The sequence below is a fragment of the Halyomorpha halys genome, unplaced genomic scaffold, assembly GCF_000696795.3.
Source record: "Halyomorpha halys isolate HHAL.00 unplaced genomic scaffold, Hhal_1.1 Scaffold399.1, whole genome shotgun sequence".
NCBI lineage: Eukaryota > Metazoa > Arthropoda > Insecta > Hemiptera > Pentatomidae > Halyomorpha > Halyomorpha halys.
Window position 1 is genome coordinate 405373 of NW_027107556.1, and position 24541 is coordinate 429913.

The 24541-nt window shown below is 30.2% G+C and overlaps 1 protein-coding gene across 1 annotated transcript; it reads left to right on the forward strand.

Moving 5' to 3' along the window:
• Nucleotides 1-14000: 14000 nt before the first annotated feature.
• LOC106682259 (tubulin alpha-1 chain) lies at nucleotides 14001-20025 on the forward strand. Its single transcript, XM_014423009.3, has 7 exons — nucleotides 14001-14138; nucleotides 17132-17354; nucleotides 17438-17739; nucleotides 17823-18022; nucleotides 18104-18334; nucleotides 18585-18681; nucleotides 19500-20025. The coding sequence occupies exons 1-7, from the start codon at nucleotides 14136-14138 to the stop codon at nucleotides 19794-19796; spliced, it is 1353 nt and encodes a 450-aa protein (XP_014278495.1). The 5' UTR covers nucleotides 14001-14135; the 3' UTR covers nucleotides 19797-20025.
• The last annotated feature ends 4516 nt before the right edge of the window (nucleotides 20026-24541 follow it).

The following is a 24541-nucleotide window of genomic DNA, read 5'->3' on the forward strand; positions in this document are numbered from 1 at the left end:
AAATTGCTGATATTCATAGGTTATATAGTACTATTTCTCTAAATTGCTGATATTCATAGGTTATATAGTACTATTTCTCTAAATTGCTGATATTTATAGGTTATATAGTACTATTTCTCGAAATTGCTGATATTTACGTATCCTCTCATTAGTTTTTTTTTTTATAATGAAAATCGAATCCGCTAAGAGCTCCTCTGCAACATTTAACGTGGACTTTAAATTAGGCTGCTCACAATCCTATACTTATATAATTTAGCATATTAAAACGTTTTACATTTAACACAAAATCATGAATTATATTATATTTGTATGTGCTTTGTTATACTCGTTTACTTTTTATCACCTATCTTCATGTGAATTTCCATAAAACTATGTATTCGTTTTATTGATTCTTTACCCAAATTACTCCAACTTTCAGTGCCTATTATTCTTTATGATGACATTCACTATCGACTCAGTATTATTTATTCGTTATTTATTATGTCTCGTCAGGAAATTAAATTATTAGAATTTTCAAATAATATTTACTACTATGAGTCAGTATTTTTGTTTGCATCTTTATCCTCTGTATTATTTTATTTACGTTTTTGATATTTTTCCTCCATCTTTACATTTTTTTTCTATATCACTCTACTTTCTTTGTATGTTTTTATTTTTAGCTCTGATGAAGACCTACACAGTGGGTCAAAATGTTGCCCAATAAATAGTTGAAAACTATTTTTTGTTTCTTCTTGACTCCACACCCACTCATCACCTCCATCATTAAAATAAAAACGTGCATTGAAAAATTTAGAATGAATCCTAATTATGAAAAATTTTTTGTTTTATTATAATTCTAAACTCATAATAAAAATAAATTTGCTAAAATAGAAAATAAAGACATAAATACAATAAAGACAAATGGAAACAAAAGTTAATCATGCATAACACGAAATTCTTTTTCTTTGTATATTATTCAGGATTTGTTCGGTACAACTAATGCTACCATGATGGAGGAATACGTCATCTGTCTACTTTTACTAAGAGGAAGATTGGGATCGTTATGCCACTTGAAATGCTATTTATACTTGAAAAGATTAAGTAATGTCAATGCAAACAGTTCATCATTTACCATCTAGAGTATACAACACATCATAATCTCATATTTCTTTTAATTAATCCTTTTTCGTTACTCTCCATTTCCTCCTACGACTTTAAATATACAAATTTTCCTAAAATCATTAGCTTTCCAACGGTATATTGTGCACTTAAATTCCTACTGTTATTTCCGGAAGTTTGCTTTCGGCCTTGGACGATACGTTTCCAATTTTTTCCTTTAGTTAATTACCAATGGTTTCCACTGGTTATATTCATCCATTTTGATTACCATTAAGTAATGGTTAGTTATTTCAAATAAATAAATAAAATAAACTAAACATCCAGCTTTGAACGCATTTACGGCCTTCCAATGAAAACAAGAGATAAACGATATTAAAGGATATTTAATTTTACATTAATACAAGAAGTTTTATCGAAATCGTATTCGAGTAAAAGGTAAGAAGGTGTATAATCGGTAGATAAAGTGGTACTTCTGGAAAATCTATTTTAGCCAAAAATGACTAAACGTTCGAGCATATTCCCCATGAAATATGTAATTTCAATTCCGTACTAGTTTTTCTATTTTAACTACAGACACATACAGGTAGGGATATTCATGATCTTTAGTTTAACATGTTAAAGCGTGCTAAATGGAAAACCTCGTGTTAAATAGAGAAATATTTCCTTCTTTTACCATGTTAAAACGATATAACATGATTGAGAGTCTGTTAATAGATCTAATAAATGGAGAATGACTTCACGCAACAGACCAGCTAAGTTCGTCACCGTTTTATTTATTGTCGTGTTAAGTTACTTGTTCGTATTTTTTTTTTATTTTTATAACTTATAACGCGATGGATGATAGTCATAATAATGTAATGACAGTTGTCAATTAGCTCATCATGATTCTCTTCGTCACAAGTTAAAAGGTCAACAAGCCACTCAGTAGCCAAACTTTTACTTTTCATTCAATTTAGGCATGTTGTAATAAATTACTTTAATGAAAACTTAGAAGTAAATAATAACATGAAGTTTTGGAAGGAAAGGTTATAAAACCAGTTGCTCAAAAAATCCGCTAGGAGCTCTTATGCATTTAAAATTTAACATGGCTTTAATAGGGCCTTACTATATATTTTATGTAAGTGGAAGTAATTATGTCTCCTAAATTAATAGATCTTTAATATATAAGTTAATAGATCCTTAATATATAAGTTAAGTTAAGAAATCCTTAATATATAAGTTAATAGATCCTGAATATATAAGTTGAAGGAACCGTTTCACAGGCGTCTGTCTTACCTGTTGCTTCACTCGGCGGGTCGGCCACAAATCCAGGCCGACTTGTACCAGCCAAACAAAATAGCCCACCTAGTACAAGAGCCCGGAAGAAAAAAGGCAGTTATCTCACCCCAATTTTTGTTTACTTTAATGAAAACTATAAAAAATGGCGGCGGTTACAAAATGATGAAAAAAAAAATTATTTTTCATTTCCAGCCCCATATTTTCAAAACAACCAACATCACTAAAAACCTAACAGGACATCATTTAAAGTAGAATAAATTCGCTAGAATATGAGCCCCAACAGAGCTACTTACGTTCAATAGTTATCGAGAGACAGTTTTTAAAAAAGCAACATTTGATAACGAAATATTGAAAAATGAGTGGTTAGTGAATTTATTTAGGAAAATCTATATCTGAGGAATCATTAGAGGTACATCTATATATTAGCACTCAAATTTAAGCTGGTTTAATGTTCTATATAGTACTTTATGGCATTAACTTCGTAGGGGTAATAGTTTTCATGATATTTGACAAAATAAATTCACAATGTTGTAAATGTTGATTTCTATTTGTTGTTCAAAAATTTTTATTTATGAAAAAATATATTTCTGGAGCCACTGAACGAAGATTAAGTTCATTAGCCCTCAAATGTAACTCAGCTGGTTTAATATAATAAACTTCTTCATATTATATTTATCCTCGTAGGAGTAGTAGTTTTCAGAATATTTGCATATTGATATGACTTTTGCATTTGAAATTTTGTCCGAATAACTTGAAATCAATATTCTGTTAATTTATTTTGGTAAATATCATGGAAACCAAAACTCCTACGAGAATAAATTACTTTATATTAAACTGTTTTTATTATAGTTAATAGACTTTTATAGTTAATAGACTTTTATAGTTAATAGACGTCTGTACGCCTAATCCTTCCTGAGATGTAGTTTTTCGGAAATCAAAAAATGTATTCAAAATACTAGATATCAAATTTTGACAAATATCCTATCATATATAACACATCAAACTAGCTTTAATTTAAGTGCTAATATACAACTGTACGTCAAATTGTTCCTGAAATATAGATTTAAATAAATTGACTAACTACTGATTTTATTTTAAGGAATGTTGCTTTTAAAAAAAGTGTATCCTGGGAACTGTTAAAGGTAAACAGCTCTATTAGAAATTATCTTTTAGTAAATTTTCTCCACTTTAAATGATGTTCTCTTAGGTTTTTTAGTGTTGTAAGTAGTTTTCAAGATGTAGAGCTCCGAATGCAAAATTTATTTTTTTTTAACTTTTTAAAACAGCCGCCAGTTTTTTAAATTTCTTTTAACAATAGTTAGGAACCTCATAAATTTCGACAAGTAATTATACATAGTTTCCATTGAAGTAGTTAAAAATTTGGGTGAAACAACTGCCTTTTTTTCTCTCCGTCCCGGCTCTTGTACTAATAGGGTTAACAATGAGATAAAAAATACTTAGATAGTATGAACTAATAATATTAATTACAAACTTTGTATAATTGTATTATGTATTTAACGCCTTCAAACTTCAAATAATGAGGTTATATTAGCAGTAATGTTTGCCTGCCATGGGCTACCAAAATCAAACTTATAAATAGTCATAAGAATTAAATCATTTATTCGTTAAACAATGCCACTGTGAAGCCTAATTTCTGAAATAGGTAATTATTCAATAACGACTATTCGAAGATTTGGTCAACAGAGCCAAAGAGAAGGCCCTTACTGTCCTGTCAGATTTTAGAAATTAGTTTTTGGACAAACATTTTTAAATTTCATCTTAGTTAATCAGATGGACTGACATCATGATCATTGAGAGGTTTTGTTTTTTTTAAACGGGGATGAAATTGTTGTTAGAAATTACTTATACATTAAAACAAAATAACTACAAAACTAAGGGAGCCCCCTGTTGATGAAATGAGTCGATCTAATATTAAAAATAAAATCGAACAGAGTGTTAGGACTAGCAATAATGGTACGACCAGCCCTAACACCTGCCACACCATCTGCCTCCCACCTGGTCTCCCGTACCATCCCCTCCCGTCTCCTGGTTTCCCGTACCATCCCCTATCTAATATGTATATAAAAATGAATTTTTGTTTGTTCGAACTTCACACACCGTTTATCCAATTTAGATAGTTTATTTTTGCTAAATGTTGAGGATTTTCCCGGGAAGGTTATAGACGCCCGATTTTTGGGTAACAAAATTAAGCATTTTTGTCGAATAGCCAAAAAAGTATACATTTTCCTTGGTGATTTGTCTTTTCCCGAAGAATAAGAAAAAAATATAACAGATTCTACTAAATGATTTTTATTCACTGAAAATTTAAAAAATCATTAGATTAATTATTTTATATTTGCTTGTTTGTGGTTTAGTTTATTCTTAATTTAAAACAAATTTGATCCTTTTTTCCTCTCAACCTTTATTCTCTTTATTAACATTTTTCCAACGTTTCGACCCTCAGACCATTCTCAAGGATACCACCTTCAATATTGATGTCATTTCCATTTTCAAATCTTAAAAATGCAGACTAATTGCCATTGTCCCTATAACCTTTTCTAAAAAAAAGTTTCTTAGATTTAAAACTTTTACATAACACTTTTCTTCCTTCCTTCATTTACATTTTCAACTTAAAAACAGAACCTTATTTTCTTCAAGTTTCTGTTTTTAAGTTATCCTTGAGAATGGCCTGAGGGTCGAAACGTTGGAAACATTTTAGAAAATAAAGGTTGAGAGAAAAAAAGGATCAAATTTGTTTTAAATTAAGAATTAAAAAATCATATTGAGAGTTTCAGGAAAGTAGGTCAACATATTCCTTTTTAGGATAAATCAAAACATAATCGTTTTTAGCGTCATCTCAAACCCTCAAATACCATTTTCAAAGAAATTAAAAATTACAAAATTTTCACCTTGATTTATTTGGAGGTTGTATTTTTATTATTTTGAATATTGTTCATATAATCATTCACACTCCTCTGCATTTTATCCAATGCCTACAATAATACAACCATTGGAAAGACGAATGCCCTCCCCCTCTTTTAACCCACACTAACAAAATTTAGATTTAATCCTTCCAAGGACAAAATATTAGTTTCAAATAAAGAAATACATTTTATATCTTCCGTTCTATTTTATTTGATTATATCCGGTTCTAGCCCTTTGACATACAGCAAAGTTAGCTCTTACTTGTTAGCATTTATGTTACTACAGTTACCGCCTTATTACTTCGTCTATATTCTAATTGATATCTAAGTTTTGATAGTGTTCAAGTAATGTATGTAAATCCTCAAATATAGTAATAGCAAAGCACTGCCAGGTCTACTAGTATTATAAATGATTTATTATAATACTAGACTATACTACTACTACTATAATGTAATATATTATAATACTAGTAGACCTGGCAGTAAAGACAGGATAATGATCTAGTTTAGCTAGCTCCAATAATTTACCACTAAATTGCTTCTGTTTTGAGAGAGAGCATTTACAAAATTACATTACCGCCATTGTTTAAAATATTTTCTCTAAGTGGTGTTTTACATAACAATTTGCATATGCTTGATACGTAATTGTTCTCTTCAGGGACGTTGGTGCTACAACGTATTGAAAGAAGTTGCAATATCTACGCGTTCGCCATTTGCCCTAAATCTGAGACTTCGTAAACAAAGGGAGCAACGAAGGTCGATATCCACAGGCTTCTGTTGCTCTTTTGATTTTTTTGGGTATTAGATTGGATTTACTTCATTTCCATTATCAATAAGATAAGCGGAATGAGAGGCCAAATATGAGCAATGTATGATACCTCATGACAATGGTTTATATTAATAGTACAATAATAACCTATAAGTTTAACCTTTGTTATAGAACATTTATCAGCAATGTATGATTTCTGATGACAAAGGTTTATATAAATAGTACAATAATAACCTATAAGTTCAACCTTTGTTCTAGAACTTTTATCAGAAACTGTTTTACATAATGTCTATTTGTTATTTATTATATATATTTGTGCTATATTAAATAAAAAATAAACAGCTAAAGTTAATTAACAAGATTTGAAATCGTTTATTTCATGTAAATACATAAGCCACTTGCTAGAATTTTAAAATACACAATCTTAAACAAGAGTTAATTATTGTATTCAAAGGTTGGGAAAATTAATATAAAATGATTAATTAAAAGATAGAGAGCACAAATATTCATTAAGTTGGTCGATGAATCAAAGGGGACTTGCGCTGCATCCACGCGTTTCTATTCTTTAGCAACTACCAACAGATCAATAATTTTGCTATTCGGGTTTTAATTAATTAAAAAAATTCACCAAACTTTGAATTCAATAATTAACTCTTGTTTAATATTGTATATTTTAAAATTCTATCGATTCGTTGTTAATACATTGTTTCAAAGCTTATTAATCAACTTTAGCAATTTATTTTGGATTTGGCACAGCACAAATATATGTTTATCAAGACATTATATGTCTAGTTAATTGAATTAAAAAGTTTCTGATAAAATTCCGAGGTTTCGAAGGTTTAATTTATATGTTAGGTAGTACTATTTATATGCTAGTAGTACTATTTATATGCTAGGTAGTACTATTTATATGTTAGGTAGTATTATTCATATGCTAAGTAGTACTATTTATATGCTAGGTAGTACTATTCATATGTTAGGTAGTACTATTTATATGCTAGGTAGTACTATTTATATGTTAGATAGTACTATTCATATGTTAAGTAGTACTATTTATATGCTAGGTAGTACTATTCATATGCTAGGTAGTACTATTTATATGTTAGGTAGTACTATTCATATGCTAGGTAGTACTATTCATATGCTAGGTAGTACTATCCTTGAAAATCAGACCTATTCAAACAGTGTTTATAAACAATTTTGATTTTGAAGATAACAACCTTTCGAATTATGTTTTGTCATGAGTAGGTCTTCAAACCTAAAATTTTCCAACTTATCCAATTATTGTACGAGATGACACCGTCCTCTCAGCTCCAGGTTCTCTCAAGAAACACGCTTACATTGGATATACCAACAATCGAAATAGATTCCTGAAATGTACGACCCCATCTCACTAGGGGAGTCTGAGTATAAATAGTACGCCAGGGGAGGTTCCAGTTCGGGGAGAGGAAGATGGAGTGGACAACGGGGAAGTTTCTTCAATAGCTATAGCTCGAAACATAGGAAAAGTAAAAGTGGATTTTCTCAACAATGCAATAAAAAATATTATTATAGTCAGCAAATTGAAGTGTTTAGTTAATACCAAGTTAATGGTGTTAATGAATTGAAACTGTACAATATATAATATATTAATATAATAATAATCAATGTAAATGTAAAATAGACCATGATCAGTCCATGTAAAGTTTGATCAGATTTAACTAATTTTATTGTAATAATAGAAACCCAATAAGATTCTTGGTTTTATTAATAGAACCTATATTAATTTCAAATGTTCGTACTCTCTACTACAACTTTATCTATCTAATTTAATAATATTGCTCTGTTTTATGAAATCCATATCAGAAAATTAATATTGATTCATTGGAAAGTGAGCAAATGCGTCCAATTCTTCGTCTTCTTTGGTTATGATATATATGATACAATGGGCAAGAAAGAAAACGATATATATGATACAATGGATAACAGATGTACAGTAATGTAAATGAATAAAAATTAATAGGCAAAAATGAATATAGAATATGTGAATAAGGAACCAATCAAGAGAAATTTCATTAGTTTTTCCACTGTATCAAAGATTACGCATTATGTCAACTTGTTATAAAATGATATTGATTTGCTTAACTCGAATTTATCTCAATTGCAAAATGAACTTAATAATAAAAATTAAATAAATGAAACGATCAACACTCCATTATTGTTAATTTTTATTTTTGCCTTTATGTAATGTTTTAAATATATATTTATAAACAACTAAAATTTTTATTTTTATCTACGTATCGTATTGTTTTTATATAATTCTATTAATTATTTATTATTATAAATTATATTAAGTTATAATTTATATTTCATCTATAGACTTTATATTTCAATTTGTATCAGGTTTATGTATATATTTGTATTTATATGTATTTGTATATTTGTATATATATTAATGTAAATAATTTGTACTTTTTGTATATATGTATAATCTTGTGTTAGTTATAGACTTCAAGACTATAAACTTCTTTTGTTATAAAACAATTGTTTTATTAATTAATGACAAGTTCAAATTAAATAATACATTATATCTTTAACTATACATACCTATAAAATAAAATCAGTTCTTATAGTCTTTAGTTCACTGTAACGCTCTTACTATAACAGTCTCAGAGGTTATTTTATTTAAAACATTGTGTTAACCGCACTTAATTGTTATTTAGAGGTGGGGGTAGGTTAGAGCCTGAAGGTAAGCATCTTTACATATGTAACTGGGTTTATCCTGTATAAATAAATGGATCGGCCGCAAATTTAGGCCAACTCGTACAAGCCAACCCAAATAACACATCCATACGTTTGCACATCTCTGAATTTACCTTCGGTATATAAACGTGTAGAAACACCTCTAACGTATTGAAGAACGGTCAATGGCTCAACGACTCTTCACCTTTGTATCTCAAAAACGACAATGCGTAAGGAATTGAAATTATCATATTACAATACTCCAAGAGAAGAAAAAGCCAGTTATTTCATCCCAATTTTTGATTGCTTTAATAAAAACTATGTAGTTTTTTTTTCGTTCAAGACTCCCATTTGAGTCCTATATTGCCTAACATTGGTTGGGAGTCAAAGTTTTTCATTTTGTGGGACCGCCACACAACGAAAAAAGTCAACGCGCCGGGCCGGATTCGAACAATGTATGTACTCCTATAACCCACTATGGTAGTCACGAGTCAAAATTGATAAGTCTGCTAACCATAGGGAAATGAAAAATCATACCTCAGCCATCAAAAACATATAATTTCTTTCTCAGAGAATGAAGGAAGAATTAATGGACATTGATGAATAAAAAATATGTCTTATTTAATTAATAGATATTTTCCTCATTTAAATTCTACTTCCTGATCTTGAACTAATAAAATCGCCAACAAATGCTAAAACCTAACAAGTTTCATTTCTAACCTAACGAGTTTTACTTCTAACCTAACACCTAATGTTTTGCTTGGTATAATTAGTTATAATACGATGGCAAGACAATTTAAATTGAACTGCACGAAAAATGAAAATAAGTATGCAAAAGTAGGTTAACAAAACTAGGTCGTGATAAGAATGAAATTTGCATGAGCGTACTCACTGTATCAGGTGCAGCTAAAAAGGATTTTAAAAGAAAACTATCGCTCTAACCTTTTATTCATTTTACTAACGTAATATTAAAAGATATACGTAAAAATTCAAAAATAACTTGGACATTTGATTAAAACCATTATTAATTAGTTATTATGATAGTTGAGTGAAGAACGATATGAGAGGCAGATGGTCAAAAGAGGGTGTGCGTTCAGTAACGATACATTACTATTATTTCTTTATTTACTTAAGCAATGTCTAATTTTTAATAACTATTTATGTCATTGGTTTTGTACAATTCTTACCTCTTAACTCAAAGGTTCCTCTTGTGGAATTATAATATTTTAATCATGAAAACATGTGCACCTGTTGGTCCTGTTGGATATCGATATTATTTCCAAAATTTATGCAAGAAAAAAATAATTTTAAGCAAACCTCAAATAGACGAAGAAGTCATGATTTGAGTCGGGATATGGAATTATCGAAAACTGAATTAATTTTATGTAAGGGATAAATTACAAAACTATATTAAGAAATGATTTAGTGAAAGTTGTCATGTTTTTTTTTTTTTTTAAGATTTAGTATATTGTACATTGTAGATTTTATCAAGTATAATTTTATTTAAAGTCTTGTTTATTAGAATTAAAATAAATAGATTTGTACTGCCACAACCTATGAAGGGTTAGGGATGCAGTACTTTGTAAAGAAGTACTCTCACTAGGCCAACGGTTGTGCAAGAAGGTGATTTGGTCAGAAACATACTCGACTCCCAGATTTTACCCATTAAGGGCACTTAATGAGGCTGGGTGGACTCCAGGAGGGCTCTCAAACCCATAGGATTGACTCATGGCTGCAGTGAAATAGAAAATAATTATCTGCCATTGCCAGATTCGAACCCGAGTCCTTACAGTTAGTGGTACAGTGCCATTACACTGAGCTACTCTCTCTCATATATTATTATTATTGATACAAATAAAATACTTTAAATATTTAGTGATGGGGGCGCACCATTAGTTTGCCCTAGGCCCGTAGCTCAGCTTTAAATACAACTCCATCGGCTAACTGGAGCAGCTTTCACCACGTCCAAGAACCGCATCGCGACGTCCTGCGTCGCCGCGCGTCCTTGATCCCTCGTTGAAGGAGAGTTGATGTCACCTCTCAAACAGTAGCCAGTTCCAGATTTGGGGCAATTTTCTTCCTGATCTCCATCTTGGTAGTTGAAGCTAACGTCGCGTGGGTCGAGGCATTAGTTCTAATGGCTCCAACCTCGTAATCAAAAATATGAAAATTGGTGTCCTTAAAGAAACTATTTGGCACTTTTTAAGAAAATGTATAACTGAAGTGAAGAAACACTTTGGAATATTTCCATGGTAAAGGTGGATGAAATATTCAGATGACTATCGATATCGGCATTGTTTCGTGCATCTCAACGCCAAGGCCCAACTCTGTTCCGACCTTAGGCAGAACATCGTCATAATCGATAAGAGTAGCCTGCAGTCATTCGTTATATTTGAGTTATTCTTTTGAAATATGAAATATAGAAAATATATAAATATATTTTTATCGGAACGACGATAAATAAAGAAGATAGTTTTTTGATCAAAATTACAAACAAATCATATTTTAAAATTTTGATTTAACTAATTTATTTATATTTGCTTATTGTCATAAGAGAACCCTAAACTAATTTGGGTCTATAGCTAATTAAACAAATAAACATGAACATATATTATACGTATATATGTTCTTGTTTACGACCAGCCGCTATTCTGATGTAAACTGAAAGGGGGTTACAATGCTAATATCACAAGTAAACATATATGTGAGTATAGTTTCCTAACGTTTTCTAATCTGTTGGTATGTACTTACCTCATTTGGATTTGGGAATCAATTTTATGTTTTTCTAACACTCCAATTTTTACTAACAAACAAATACAATATCAGTCAACAAACAATCATGTTAAATTCTGGAACATTGCTGATTGACCGTGTATTTTAATAAATGGAGTAGGGTTTAGATTATATTTCTATTAACCTAAACGTAAACCTTCCTTTCGTGGGCGTGGCCTTTTTGGCTTCAGTTTTGCTTTGAAGATTAGGGTTAAGCCATATCCCAGCCAACACCAGTAGGCAGTAGTGAAAGTAACAGGCCGTGGTTCGATCAAGAAGGCCTAAAACCGATAAATTTCATCCTATAAATAAATCCAATTTAGGTAATGTCTTTTAAGACAATCACTGAAGACTACTTTCATTTTCATTTGGGTACAAGGTTTATTTAGTCCAAAGTATAAAATTATTAATTTTTCAAAATAAGTATTGATAACTTATATGAAATCTAATATCTTTCAATGAAACAATTCTAATATCACTACATAAGCACTACTCGATAAATATAAAGAATGACCTTTTATCAGTGAAATTCCAGTTTATTTATAGGCCTATGATAACTAAAGATATTTGATACTGATTACAAAAAGAGGAAATTTTAATCGTTTGAACGTACCTCTGTTTTAATACTAATACATTTTTCATAATTTTAAAAATAATTGAAACAATAACCATTATAGTTTTTCCTCACTAGAACTACAAGGACAAAATAGATTTTTTCATAGAATGCTGATTCTCGCGTGTTCGCTGCAATAAATATGTTTTTGTTACCCATCAGTTAATGAGTGAAACATTATAATTGGAGAAAGTGCTTTGAGAAGGGTTCATTTTAAAAGATAATGAGAGATTATTATGTCGGTAACTATATGCTGATAAATGGCACGGTATCCAAATAAAATCAACATTGGGTAGATCTCTTAGTAAAACACGTTTAAATAATTCGTATAAAATATATTCTTGTAATTTTTTGTCAAATTAAATTAGAAAAAGATTTTTCATTCATCGATACAAAAGATTGTGAGGGTGCAGAGGCACATACAGAATATTTTTAATATATGAATGATTTAATAAATGAATATTTAAATATACAGAATAGGAGGAGGGTATTTAATTACTCAATATCCAAAAGCAAATTAAAATAAATGAGAATAAAATAATATCAGAAAGTAATACCTAACAGTAATAAGAAGTTTATTACATGACAACATTACTTTTAATGTTTAGGGCATTGTTCAAAATTGTTTCTAAGAAAATACAACTGTTAATAAAATAAAATGATAGATATAGTTACAGTGCTATTGTTGTACACAGTCATTAAGATTCTTTGGTATAAAACAAAAAAAAATGTTTACTGAATAACTGTTGGTAAATTTTAAAGATATCTATTAAAGAAACGTTTGCATTTTGAACATAATTTGATTTAATTTCGTATTTAAAAGATATTAAATTTAATATTATTATTTGAAAAAATATGTATACGTGAATGAACATGATAAATTAATTTGATTTTGTATAAATTCTCATTTTTTAATTACTTTTTAAACATTATTTGTATCATTTTATTTTGTATATGTGTTGTACATCTGGAGATTAGCTTTATTAAATACACAGAACCTGGAAGTCTCAAAACATCATCAACTATTTCTAAAATTGAGAATTGAACATCGAGTAAAAAGTAATTTATATTTTTTAATATTTTTATAGTAACGAGTATGAACATGAATATGTTTAGGTCTGAAATTTCACCCAGTTGAAAATAAAGAAATTTGAAATGTTAGAGGGAAAAAAGTCCTTTTTATTTTATTAAAACCAAATAATCTACAAAAAGAATCCTATAAATGAAAAAAAAAGGGAAATGTATAAATAGAATTATGGTTCTTATTAAATTGTAGATTATTTTGCATGAGCCCAAGACATTTGATTACAAAATCAATATCGTGATCTGAAGGAATCGGGAATGAGTCACGATTTGAAACAGACCCACGGTTGACTCAACTGTGAACATGATGGGGCCATTGCAGCTCGATACAATGCTGAGAACATAGTCCCTCTCGGAGGGTTCGTAAAACTGAGGATTGTCTTTGTCAATGCAGTTTTTGAACATTAATGGTTAATAAATGCATAATTAGAGAGTATTTATGAGCAAAAGAGTATGTTTGTCGGCGTTTTAAGTTTCTAATCCAATTGGGTGAGGCTGCAAGTTTCACTGGATGGCGCCAAACTATTGATCTACTGCATTGCGGTCTTCGTACTAAAACTATTAAATTACGATTTTCTAATGTAAGAATTAGAAAAAAAAGTAAATTAAGACAAAAATCTCGATTTTTTAAATATTTTAAAGTATTTAAAATAGTAATTATAATGATAAGCAATTAAATTAAGTTAGTTGGGTAGGGGAGGGACCGTGGCAACACTGAGCGCCGGCAAACCACCTTATATACCCCCTCCACTCGATGGCCAAGTCATTCTTGCAGCAATCGTTATAGGAACTTCATCGCCTGTTCACTGTAGCGGTTCTCTTGCAAGCTTCATCTCAATTTCACTTGAGTATAAAAGATCTTTAACTAAACTAAATCATGGTGAGTTAATTACGTTCAGTATCGTTCATACAAAACCAAAGTTCTCACTTAAAAGTCGTGTTTCATTTGTAATATTGATTAAGTGTTATTATTTGTTGGCTTAAGCCGTGGATTAATTTATTGTGGTTCGTTATTTTATCGAAGCATATTGGAACTAACGTATTTCACTTAGTAGTTGTGGTTTATCATAATGGTGTAATGTGCTACACGTTCATGCCACGCCCTTATCTTTAACTTAGCCGGTTGGTGATAGTTACCTAGCAGTGGTTCGTGTCTTCTTGTAATCTTGTCAGTTTTGCAAGTATAATAGATTTTTTTTCTATTTTCAACAACTAGTTCATGTTGAAACCCAAGCGAAGTGTATTGACCTTGGAATAGTCGATGGCGGTACGCCGCTTAACCGTCATTCTCGTAACAGCACATTGCTTTAATTTAACGATTTTTCTGAACTTAGAGAAAGATATGTTTTGAAGCCAGTTTTGTTTTGTATTAGGTTAGTGACTGATAAGTAGTTAGTAGTTACATTTATTTTTTGAAGTTCGAATTGGTTTGTAGAATGTGAAACTTATTAACAGGTACAGTTAAGGACCAGTTGTTCTAGAACCTTCCATTGTTAGGAAGTAGAAAATATTCCCACAATTTGGCATTGTTCTGATATTTCACTTTGAATTTTGTATTATGAATTTATTATCAATTTATGATAATGCTCTATTAATTTCCTGCTCAGGAAACAGCCAATTTCTCAATACATGGTATTGCCCCCAGATCAACAGAAAATTCTATTTAGAATGCTATAATTTATTTACAGACAGTTTAAAATTATGTTATTCACTTTGGCAAGTAGTGTGCTTAAAAGTTGAACACAGCTTATTCATTTCTGTTAAGATTGAGATATTTTTGATTCAAGGAGAGTAGGTCCAGTGTATATAAAATTATGAAAATCCTACATTGATTTGTTATACAGTAAAAAAATTAAAATGCTATACCTTACTACTATATATAAGTAAATACACCTATTAATATGTAATATGTTTAAATTTAGTAATAAAATTTGACAGTATAGATTTGATTGATATAATATTTATGATTTTTGGTAACTAGTAAATTTGATTAGCTTGTTGAAAATGATTTAAAAATTTTAATTTATATTTGTTTTGCGGTTGTAGCTGCTCAGGCGTTTTATTCTCTATTGTTTAGTTCAATTTCACCATCTAGTTATCCTAATTACAATATTTTTAGTTTTGATCTTTTGAATTTCTGTTGAGGTTGTCATTTACTCTTTATGTTATCTAATTTACTATTGGGACTCTTAATCAAATTCTAGCAATTTCTTATAATATTTGGGGGACTTGTGGTTTGTTGTAGAATACTATATAATATTGAGATTAAGGTTATTTTTCATTGAATAGGATCTGTGAGAGTCATCATTGCACCCCGCCCCAATCAATACTTGTTATATGTTAAGTGGTGGCATTGACCTGTTTGACTGATGCGTCAAGTCACAGCTATATAATTTGTTTTATTTTATATTATCTTTAATAATTATTTTTGTTAATTGTGAATAGTAATTTAGAAAAAGATATTCTTATATTTGCTATTAATAAATACTGAAAATAATTTACATTTTGTAAAGAGGTCCCTATTTTATTTTATTGTGATGTTTTATTTTATAGATGATTCATATCATGTTACTGTCTATAATTTCAGTAACTTATAATATTAATTTTTTTTTCAATATACTTTATAAACTTAACGATTGTTTTGAAATTAATTTTTTTAATTTTTTTTAAAATATTTAAATTCTCTTTACTTAGAATAATATTTAGGTGTTGACGAAATGTAGGTCTCTTGGACAGAAGGGGGTATAAGTTTTATTTAGTAATGCTAACTAGTAAAAAAAAGAATATTTAACTTCAATAGATAAATATTTTCTGATAGATAACTGATAAGTCTTAAATAAATTTTTACTTTTGAAAGTTAACTTCATTTACCTTCTACATAGATTTATTTCTTAGTTTCATTAGCATTATACCTATTCTGATTATTAAATTTTACTGTTAGACTAAAGATAACAGTTTACATATCCTTGACAAAAGTTTAGTGTTTCACATTAATTTATTTCAATAGTCGAATGACAGTGGTTTTTAATGCTGCTAGAGTCATAAGAACTAATGATAGGGGTATTCATGATCTATGTTAAAGCGTGTTAAATGGAAAAACTCGTGTTAAATCGAAAAAAATTGCCTTCTTTTGCCGTGGTAAAACGAAATAACATTTAACATGGCTGAGAGTCTGTTACTTGGTCTGTTAAATGGAAAATGACGTCACACAATAGACCAGTTGAGATCGCCGCCATTTTTGTTGTGACAGCTCAGTTCTTTCGTGTGTTTGTGGTATTCATATCCCTGTTATTAAACTAGAATGGATAATTTTAATGATACATTTGAGAAAAAAAAAACAGTAAAAAAAACAATGTAATTTCATTCTTCTATCTGAAAATTTGTAAACGCTCGCCAGATAAAAATCTCACTATATGAACCATGTAATTATTCTTAGGGGACATATGTCCCAGAATAAAGTTATTTTTTCATTTCATTTCATAAGCTAAACTTTTACACAAATTCCACTTTTCACTCACTCTTAATTTAATTACTTAAATCAAAACTGAAGTAAACAATAACATGAGGGTCTGGAAGGAAGGTTATAAACATTGAAGCTTATATGACAAGTTGCTGAGAAAATCCGCTAGGGGCTCTTGTGCATTTAACGTTTAACATGACTTCAAATAGGGCTGCTCACAATCTTTTAGTTATAACATTTAACATGGTAAAACATTTAACATTTAACACAACATCATGAATACCCCTGATATTTCCATCTTGTTAGTATTTTATAAAATATTAATGATCTCATATCTATTCTAGAATATGATTTTGTTATTTATTTTTATTAAATATTAATTTTTTAAAAACTGAAATAATATGTGATTACAGCGTGAGTGTATCTCCATACATGTTGGTCAAGCCGGTGTCCAGATCGGTAATGCTTGTTGGGAGCTTTACTGCCTGGAGCATGGAATCCAGCCTGACGGCCAGATGCCCTCAGACAAGACCGTCGGAGGAGGTGATGACAGCTTCAACACTTTCTTCTCTGAAACCGGTGCTGGTAAACATGTCCCTAGGGCTGTTTTCGTCGATCTTGAGCCCACTGTAGTCGGTAAGTTAACTTTTTACTGTTGTAAAGGTAGTTAATATTATTTTAAGTGGTTCAAAATTGCTTATAACTTTATCCTTATATAGATGAGGTAAGGACGGGAACCTACAGGCAGCTATTCCACCCGGAACAACTCATCACTGGTAAGGAAGATGCTGCCAACAACTATGCTCGTGGACATTACACCATTGGCAAAGAAATTGTTGACCTTGTATTGGACAGGATTCGTAAACTTGCCGACCAATGTACTGGTCTCCAAGGTTTTCTCATCTTCCACTCGTTTGGTGGAGGCACTGGCTCTGGATTTACATCTCTGCTCATGGAACGACTCTCTGTTGACTACGGAAAGAAATCTAAACTGGAATTCGCCATCTATCCAGCTCCCCAGGTGAGGACTTTTCTATTCAAGTTGATCTTGATTTTCATATGGGTGATTATTTTGATTTTGTATCTAATTTTGTAATGTGTTAGGTCTCCACCGCTGTAGTTGAACCATACAACTCAATTCTGACTACCCACACCACCCTGGAACACTCAGACTGCGCTTTTATGGTTGACAATGAGGCTATCTATGATATTTGCAGACGTAATCTTGATATTGAGCGACCCACTTACACCAATCTGAATAGGCTTATTGGACAAATTGTTTCATCTATCACAGCTTCTCTTAGGTGATTTGGTTTTACAATTAATCTTATCTTCTTTTTGTTCTTTCAATTATTTATTATAAAAAAAAATTGTGCTTTTTGTAGGTTCGATGGTGCTCTGAATGTAGATCTGACCGAATTCCAGACAAACTTGGTTCCTTACCCACGTATCCATTTCCCTCTGGTTACTTACGCACCTGTCATCTCTGCCGAGAAAGCCTACCATGAACAACTTTCAGTTATGGAAATCACCAATGCTTGCTTCGAACCAGCCAACCAGATGGTCAAGTGCGATCCTAGACATGGAAAATACATGGCCTGCTGTATGTTGTACAGGTAATATTAATTTTTTTTATTCTGAGCGTATTTTATGTTACTAAGTTTTATCTGTTGGTTGTTTTATAGTAAAAAACGATGGATGAACTACTTGCTTAACATTACCATTAATATGTTAAGCAAGTAGTGCACGAAAGTTTATGTTTTGAATTTCATTTATTGTGATTAGTCCAAGAATTGATATTGAAAATGCATTTTATATGAATATCCTAATGTCCTTTTATCAAATTTGTTATTTTGTATTGGCCAGGGGTGATGTCGTGCCCAAGGATGTCAATGCCGCTATTGCTACTATTAAAACCAAGAGAACAATTCAGTTTGTCGACTGGTGCCCAACAGGATTCAAGGTAACACATGCTCCTCTTTATCAACTATAAGCATTAACAACTATAAGCATTATCAACTATAAGCATTAACAACTATAAGCATTATCAACTATAAGCATTAACAACTATAAGCATTATCAACTATAAGCATTATCAACTATAAGCATTATCAACTATAAGCATTAACAACTATAAGCATTAACAACTATAACTACTAATTTTAAAAATAATGGATTAAGGAAAACTTACTACTAAATTTAGTTATTAAATTTTTAGATTTTAATTTATTAAAACATCTTACAAAATTGTTATTTTAGTAATAATTGGTTCTACTATTTTCAAACTTCATTATAGGTTATTTATAATCATATATAGTCTCTAAAATATTTCTTTTTTACAGCTTAAACTTGTATAAATCTATATTCCTCTGTTAGATTTGCTGGTGAAGCTTTTTTTTTTTTTACTTCCTGTAAGATTTTGTCATTTACTGAACACAATAGTGTCAATTACATGTTGAATTAAAGTTTGGATCACTTGAAAAAAATAAAGAAATTGAGAATTCATTGTTTAAGCTGTGATACCTTATAAGAATTCTCTGTCAGATAAAAATATATATTGTCATTCTAGAAAATAAGAAAATTGGGAAGAGCTATCTTTACAAAAATTTTTTAAAAAATATTTTAAGTTATTTAATTTCATTGTTGATTTTTTTGAGTATGACGTATCAGCTTGAAAGAATTTTTAACAAACCATTTAAAGTTTTTTGTCATAAAAGTGAAAACATTACATTAGAGCTGTTTGTGGTTCTGCATAATTTCTAACCATCCTGTTTATTCTAGGTGGGCATCAACTACCAACCTCCAACTGTCGTTCCTGGTGGTGATTTAGCTAAGGTTCAGCGTGCCGTGTGCATGTTGTCTAACACAACTGCTATCGCCGAGGCATGGGCTCGCCTTGACCACAAGTTTGACCTGATGTATGCCAAGAGGGCCTTTGTCCACTGGTATGTTGGTGAAGGTATGGAGGAGGGTGAGTTCTCAGAAGCCAGGGAAGATTTGGCTGCCCTCGAGAAGGACTACGAGGAGGTCGGCATGGATTCTGTAGAAGGAGAAGGTGAAGGAGCCGAAGAATATTAAGAGACCAAGTCTAGCGAAGTTGGAAAAATGTCGAGCACTGACCCTTTTTTTTGTTTTTTAAACAAGAAAGATTTTTTAATAATTTTTTCATCCTATAATTTTTTTATGAACAACAGATATATGTATATCTTGAATTATGTACGTTCCTTTATCATTTGTATAATTTTTGCATTACTTGCTTCATTTCATTTAAAAGTATTAAAATAAAAGCATTGTGGTAAAACCAGAATTTGTTTTTTGTGTTCCATTGGCTCCCATTTATAATATTTTAAACACACATTTTCTCTTATTGCAATTATAGTTCAAGAGCTGGGAAGAAAAAAATAGCAGTCATCTCACCCCAATTTTTGATTACTTAAATGAAAACTAGGTATAATTACTAGTCAGAATTTGATGAGTTTGCCAAGTATAGGTAGGGGGAATAAAAAATGGGGGCTGTTTCAAAACCTTATAAAAACATTAATTTTTCATTCGTTTTTAACTATTTAACTCTTTAACTACCAACAACACTAGAAAATCTAAGAGAACATTATTTAAAGAAGAGTAAATTTTCTGAAATATTAGCCCTAAAAGAGCTATTTACGTCCAATAGTTCTCGAGATATAGGTTTTTAAAATGCAAAATTTCTTAAAAATCTACTGAAAGATTAGTTAATTTATTGTGAGAAATCTATATCTCAGGAACTATGAAACGTACAGATGTCTATTAGCACTCAAATTAAAGCTAGTTTAATGGACTCTTAAGTTTATGACCTTCGTAGGAATAGTAGTTTTCATGATGTTAGCTTAAATAAATTGATTTATAGTTGTAAGGACAATAAGTTTGGTTTATGAAAAACTTATTTCAGAAACCATTGGACGTACAGATGTCTGACCACACTCAAATTAAAGCTAATTAAATTTACTACAAAATAGTTAATTATGTTTATCTTTGTGGTAGTAGTTTTGATATTTGACAAAATAAACTCACAAAATGTTAATTTCTAGTTCTTCGTTTAAAACGGACTTTTGAAAAAATATATCTCTAGATCTATAGGATGCACATATGTCTGCCAACACTCAAAATAAAGGAAATTTAACTTACCATAAAATAGTTTATGACACTTATTTTTGTAGGGGTAGTAGTTTTTATGATATTCACATATGAATATAAATTTGGCAAATGAAAATTTGTCTGAACAACTATAAATCAATATATTTTAGCGAATTTCATGTTAACTATTACTCCTACGAAGATAAACATCATAAACTACTTTATAGCCCATTAAACTAGTTTTAATTTGAGTGCTAATAGACATCTTTACTTCAAATGGTTCTTGAGATATAGATTTTTCAAAATAAACTACAAACTGATCTTTCAGTACGTCTCATACAACATTTTTATGAAATGTTGCTTTTTAAAAAGAAGCAAAAACTATTTAACATAATAACTCTATTAGGGCTCATATTTTAGCAAATTTACTCTTCTTTAAATTTCTCTTAGGTTTTCTTGTGTTCCTACTTTTTAAGATACAGAGCTCCGAATGAAAAGTTAGTTTTTTTTTATCGCTTTAAAACAGCCGCCTTTTTTTGTTCCCCCTACCTATACTTGGCAGACTCATCAATTTTCACTATTAATTATATATAGCTTTCATTAAAGTAATCAAAAATTGGGGTGAGATAACTGGCTTTTTTCTCCTCTGCCTGGGCTCTTGTACTATTAGTTTCAGGCTCAAATTTTTAGTGCTGTTCAAATTACATGTTTTGTGCATTAAGATTATAGAAAAGAAAATTAGGTTGAACGTCAGGACACCAATGTCTATTTGCTGGATTGGTATTGTAAATTGTGAAAAACATCCAAAGAGGAAAATTAACTTACCAATTCGAGTCAATCGAGGTTAAATTATGGATTTGAATTGACTTAAAATGTGTAATATATTATAAAGAAACAGTTTTATTATAATGGCTTAGGAAATAAGTTTTAAATTAATATAACTAATAGTTACATTTATTAAATGAACAAATCCAATTTTTGTACTTAATGGAAAGCTTTCTTTGTACTTATGTCTTGATAATTCTTTTTAATTAAATGATTTTATATCTACTGTTCTACCTAATAAAATTAAACAAAATTTATTTATTAAAAAACAAAAAATAGATCTAAAAGTGTGCTGTAGTTTTTTTTATTTTTTTTCAAAGCCCCTATTTGAAATTTATGTTTTGTGTAACAGTGTCTGTGTAGTGGGGTTTTATTTTTATCAGAAAGGTTACATTTTAAAACATGAATGTAGTGAATGAGTGTTGACTTTATTTGAGTTAATCGATTTGATATTTAATGGTTGTTCAAGTGGCTATAATGCTGCCTGTTGCCACCGCACTGGTGTGGGTGCTGGTTGCAACTCTGGAATAGTGGGTGGAGCTGATATGTCAATGAGTCTCGGAATTTAATATGCTTTTTCCTGATGCAGACTGATAGCATCCGGGACTATTCGGACATCCAATAATTTGTAAAGAGTCGGCAGTTTCTCCTTCCATACAGTAGACAGTACAATCTTGTGCAGTACGGAATTTTGAAGGTGGCACTGTGTACCATCATTGAGGTGGATGAACAAGGGAGCACCCTACATTTTTCAAATACCTGGCCTTGAGATGAGCTAAGCACTTACAGGTCTTGAGATGAGCTAAGCACTCACAGCTCTTAGTATGCCACGGTTTTAATTTTTATGATGTGAATTTTAGAATGTTTGTAAATTTTCAATTCTTATATTTACTTTTAACTGATTTTTAAGTAACTGACTGATGTAAAAGTTTTTAATCGGCACTACAATTTCAGAAATACTATTAATGTTTATCTATTAAATTGACTGCTACCCAATTATAATACTATAATACCTCTTAAGACCTGATGGATCTTCATAGAATTAAAAAAAATATATAAAAATACCATTTTGACCGCATCCCCAACCATCTCCTATATAAAAACACCATTCTCAATGTTGCCTTACCACATGGTAGTACAAGAGTCCAAGAGGAGAAAAAAGACAGTTATTTCACCCCAATTTTTGATTACTTTAATGAAAATTATGTACAATTATGAGCCAAAGCTGACGATAGTCTACCTATAGTTCGGGGAAATACAAAATGGCTGTTTCAAGATGGTAGAATCAATTAATTTTTCATTTGGAGCTCTATATCTTTAAAACTACTGACAACACTAGAAAATCTAAGAGGGCAGCATTTCAAGTAGAGTAAATTTGCTAAAATATGAGCCCTGATTGAGCTATTTATGTTCAATATTTCTCGAGATATTGCTTTTTAAAAAGCAACATTTCATTAAAATATACAGAATGTACAGAAAGACCAGAAGTCAATGAATTAATTTTGAGAAATTTATATCTTAATACCATTTGACGTACAGTTGTCTATTAACTCTAAAATTGAAGCTATTTTAATGGACTCATAATTATGAGAGATAGTTGACCGTGGATGACTTGTATGAGGAGAAGATGGTTGGACGGTGCGGTCAAAATGAAACAAATAAGTTGATGTAACTTATTTAATTGTGTCTACATTTTGGCTAGAGTTTCTTGAGAAATAAACTATTTCTTCTTCAAAGATAAACGTTATTAACTATCTTGTAGTAAATTTAACTAGCTTTAATTTGAGTGCTGGCAGACATCTGTGCCTTATGCTTTCTGAAATACTGTTTTTCATAAATCAAACTTATTATCCGAACAACTATAAATCCATATATTTTAGCAAATATCATAAAAACCACTATTTCTGCGAAGATAAAGGTCATAAAATATTTTATAGTACAATTAACTAGCTTTAATTTGAGTGCGAATAGACATCTATACGTCAGATAGTTCTTGAGATATAGATTTCTCTAAATAAATTAACTAACTACTAATCTATCAGTACATTTTTATGAAATGTTGCTGTTTAAAAAGCTATATCTCAAGAACCATTGAACATAAACATCTCTATTAGGGCTAATATTTCAGAAAATTTACTCTTCTTTAAATAATGTTCTATTAAATAAGGTTTTCTAGTGCTGTTGGTAATTTTTGAGATGTAAAGCTCTGAATGAAAAATTAATTTTTTTTTTAAGGTTTTGAAACAACCGTTATTTTTTATACTTGGCAGACTCATCAATTTTGACTATTAATTATACATGGTTTTCATTGAAGTAATCAAAAATTGGAGTGAAATAATTGCCTTTTGTCTTCCTGGCTCTTGTACTATGAGCCCTATGACAGTATGTTGGGTCCCCCAAGAGAATGTCCCTTTTCTGGCATATTGTTACCTTTTTTTCTTTTTTCTTTTTCCTAAATATTCAAAAATGTCTTGTGATATGATTTTGACTCTGTGGGCTCATGCACAATGGGTTTAGTCTGATAAGTTATTTCTTCACTATAGGTTTTTAATTTCCCTATATGTAAGTCTGAGTCGACTAGATAAGTCCATAAAATCTTTTAGTATTTCCAATATTGATTTTATGACAATTTAGCATTCAATGATGCTGAATGTAAATTTTATATTTCTGGCATACTTTTACAAAAGTAAAATGTTCTAATTTCACTACAAGAAATTATATTAAAAATACTTTTCTGTCAACAATTAAAATTGCAGTTAGTTGAATTGTTAAATGAAAAACCCATTTGGAAATCTATATAGTACCATGAAGTTTGGCCAGAATGTCTACTATAACACAAATAACTACAAGGTCATTCAAAAAGTCCTGTCGTTTTTTTGGGGGAAATT

Excerpts from the sequence above, each read along its gene's own strand:
- LOC106682259 (XM_014423009.3), top strand. Across the intron at positions 18,023-18,103 it reads TCTATCACAGCTTCTCTTAG|GTTCGATGGTGCTCTGAATG; the intron begins GTGATTTGGTTT and ends TGCTTTTTGTAG. Across the intron at positions 18,682-19,499 it reads GGTGCCCAACAGGATTCAAG|GTGGGCATCAACTACCAACC; the intron begins GTAACACATGCT and ends TGTTTATTCTAG.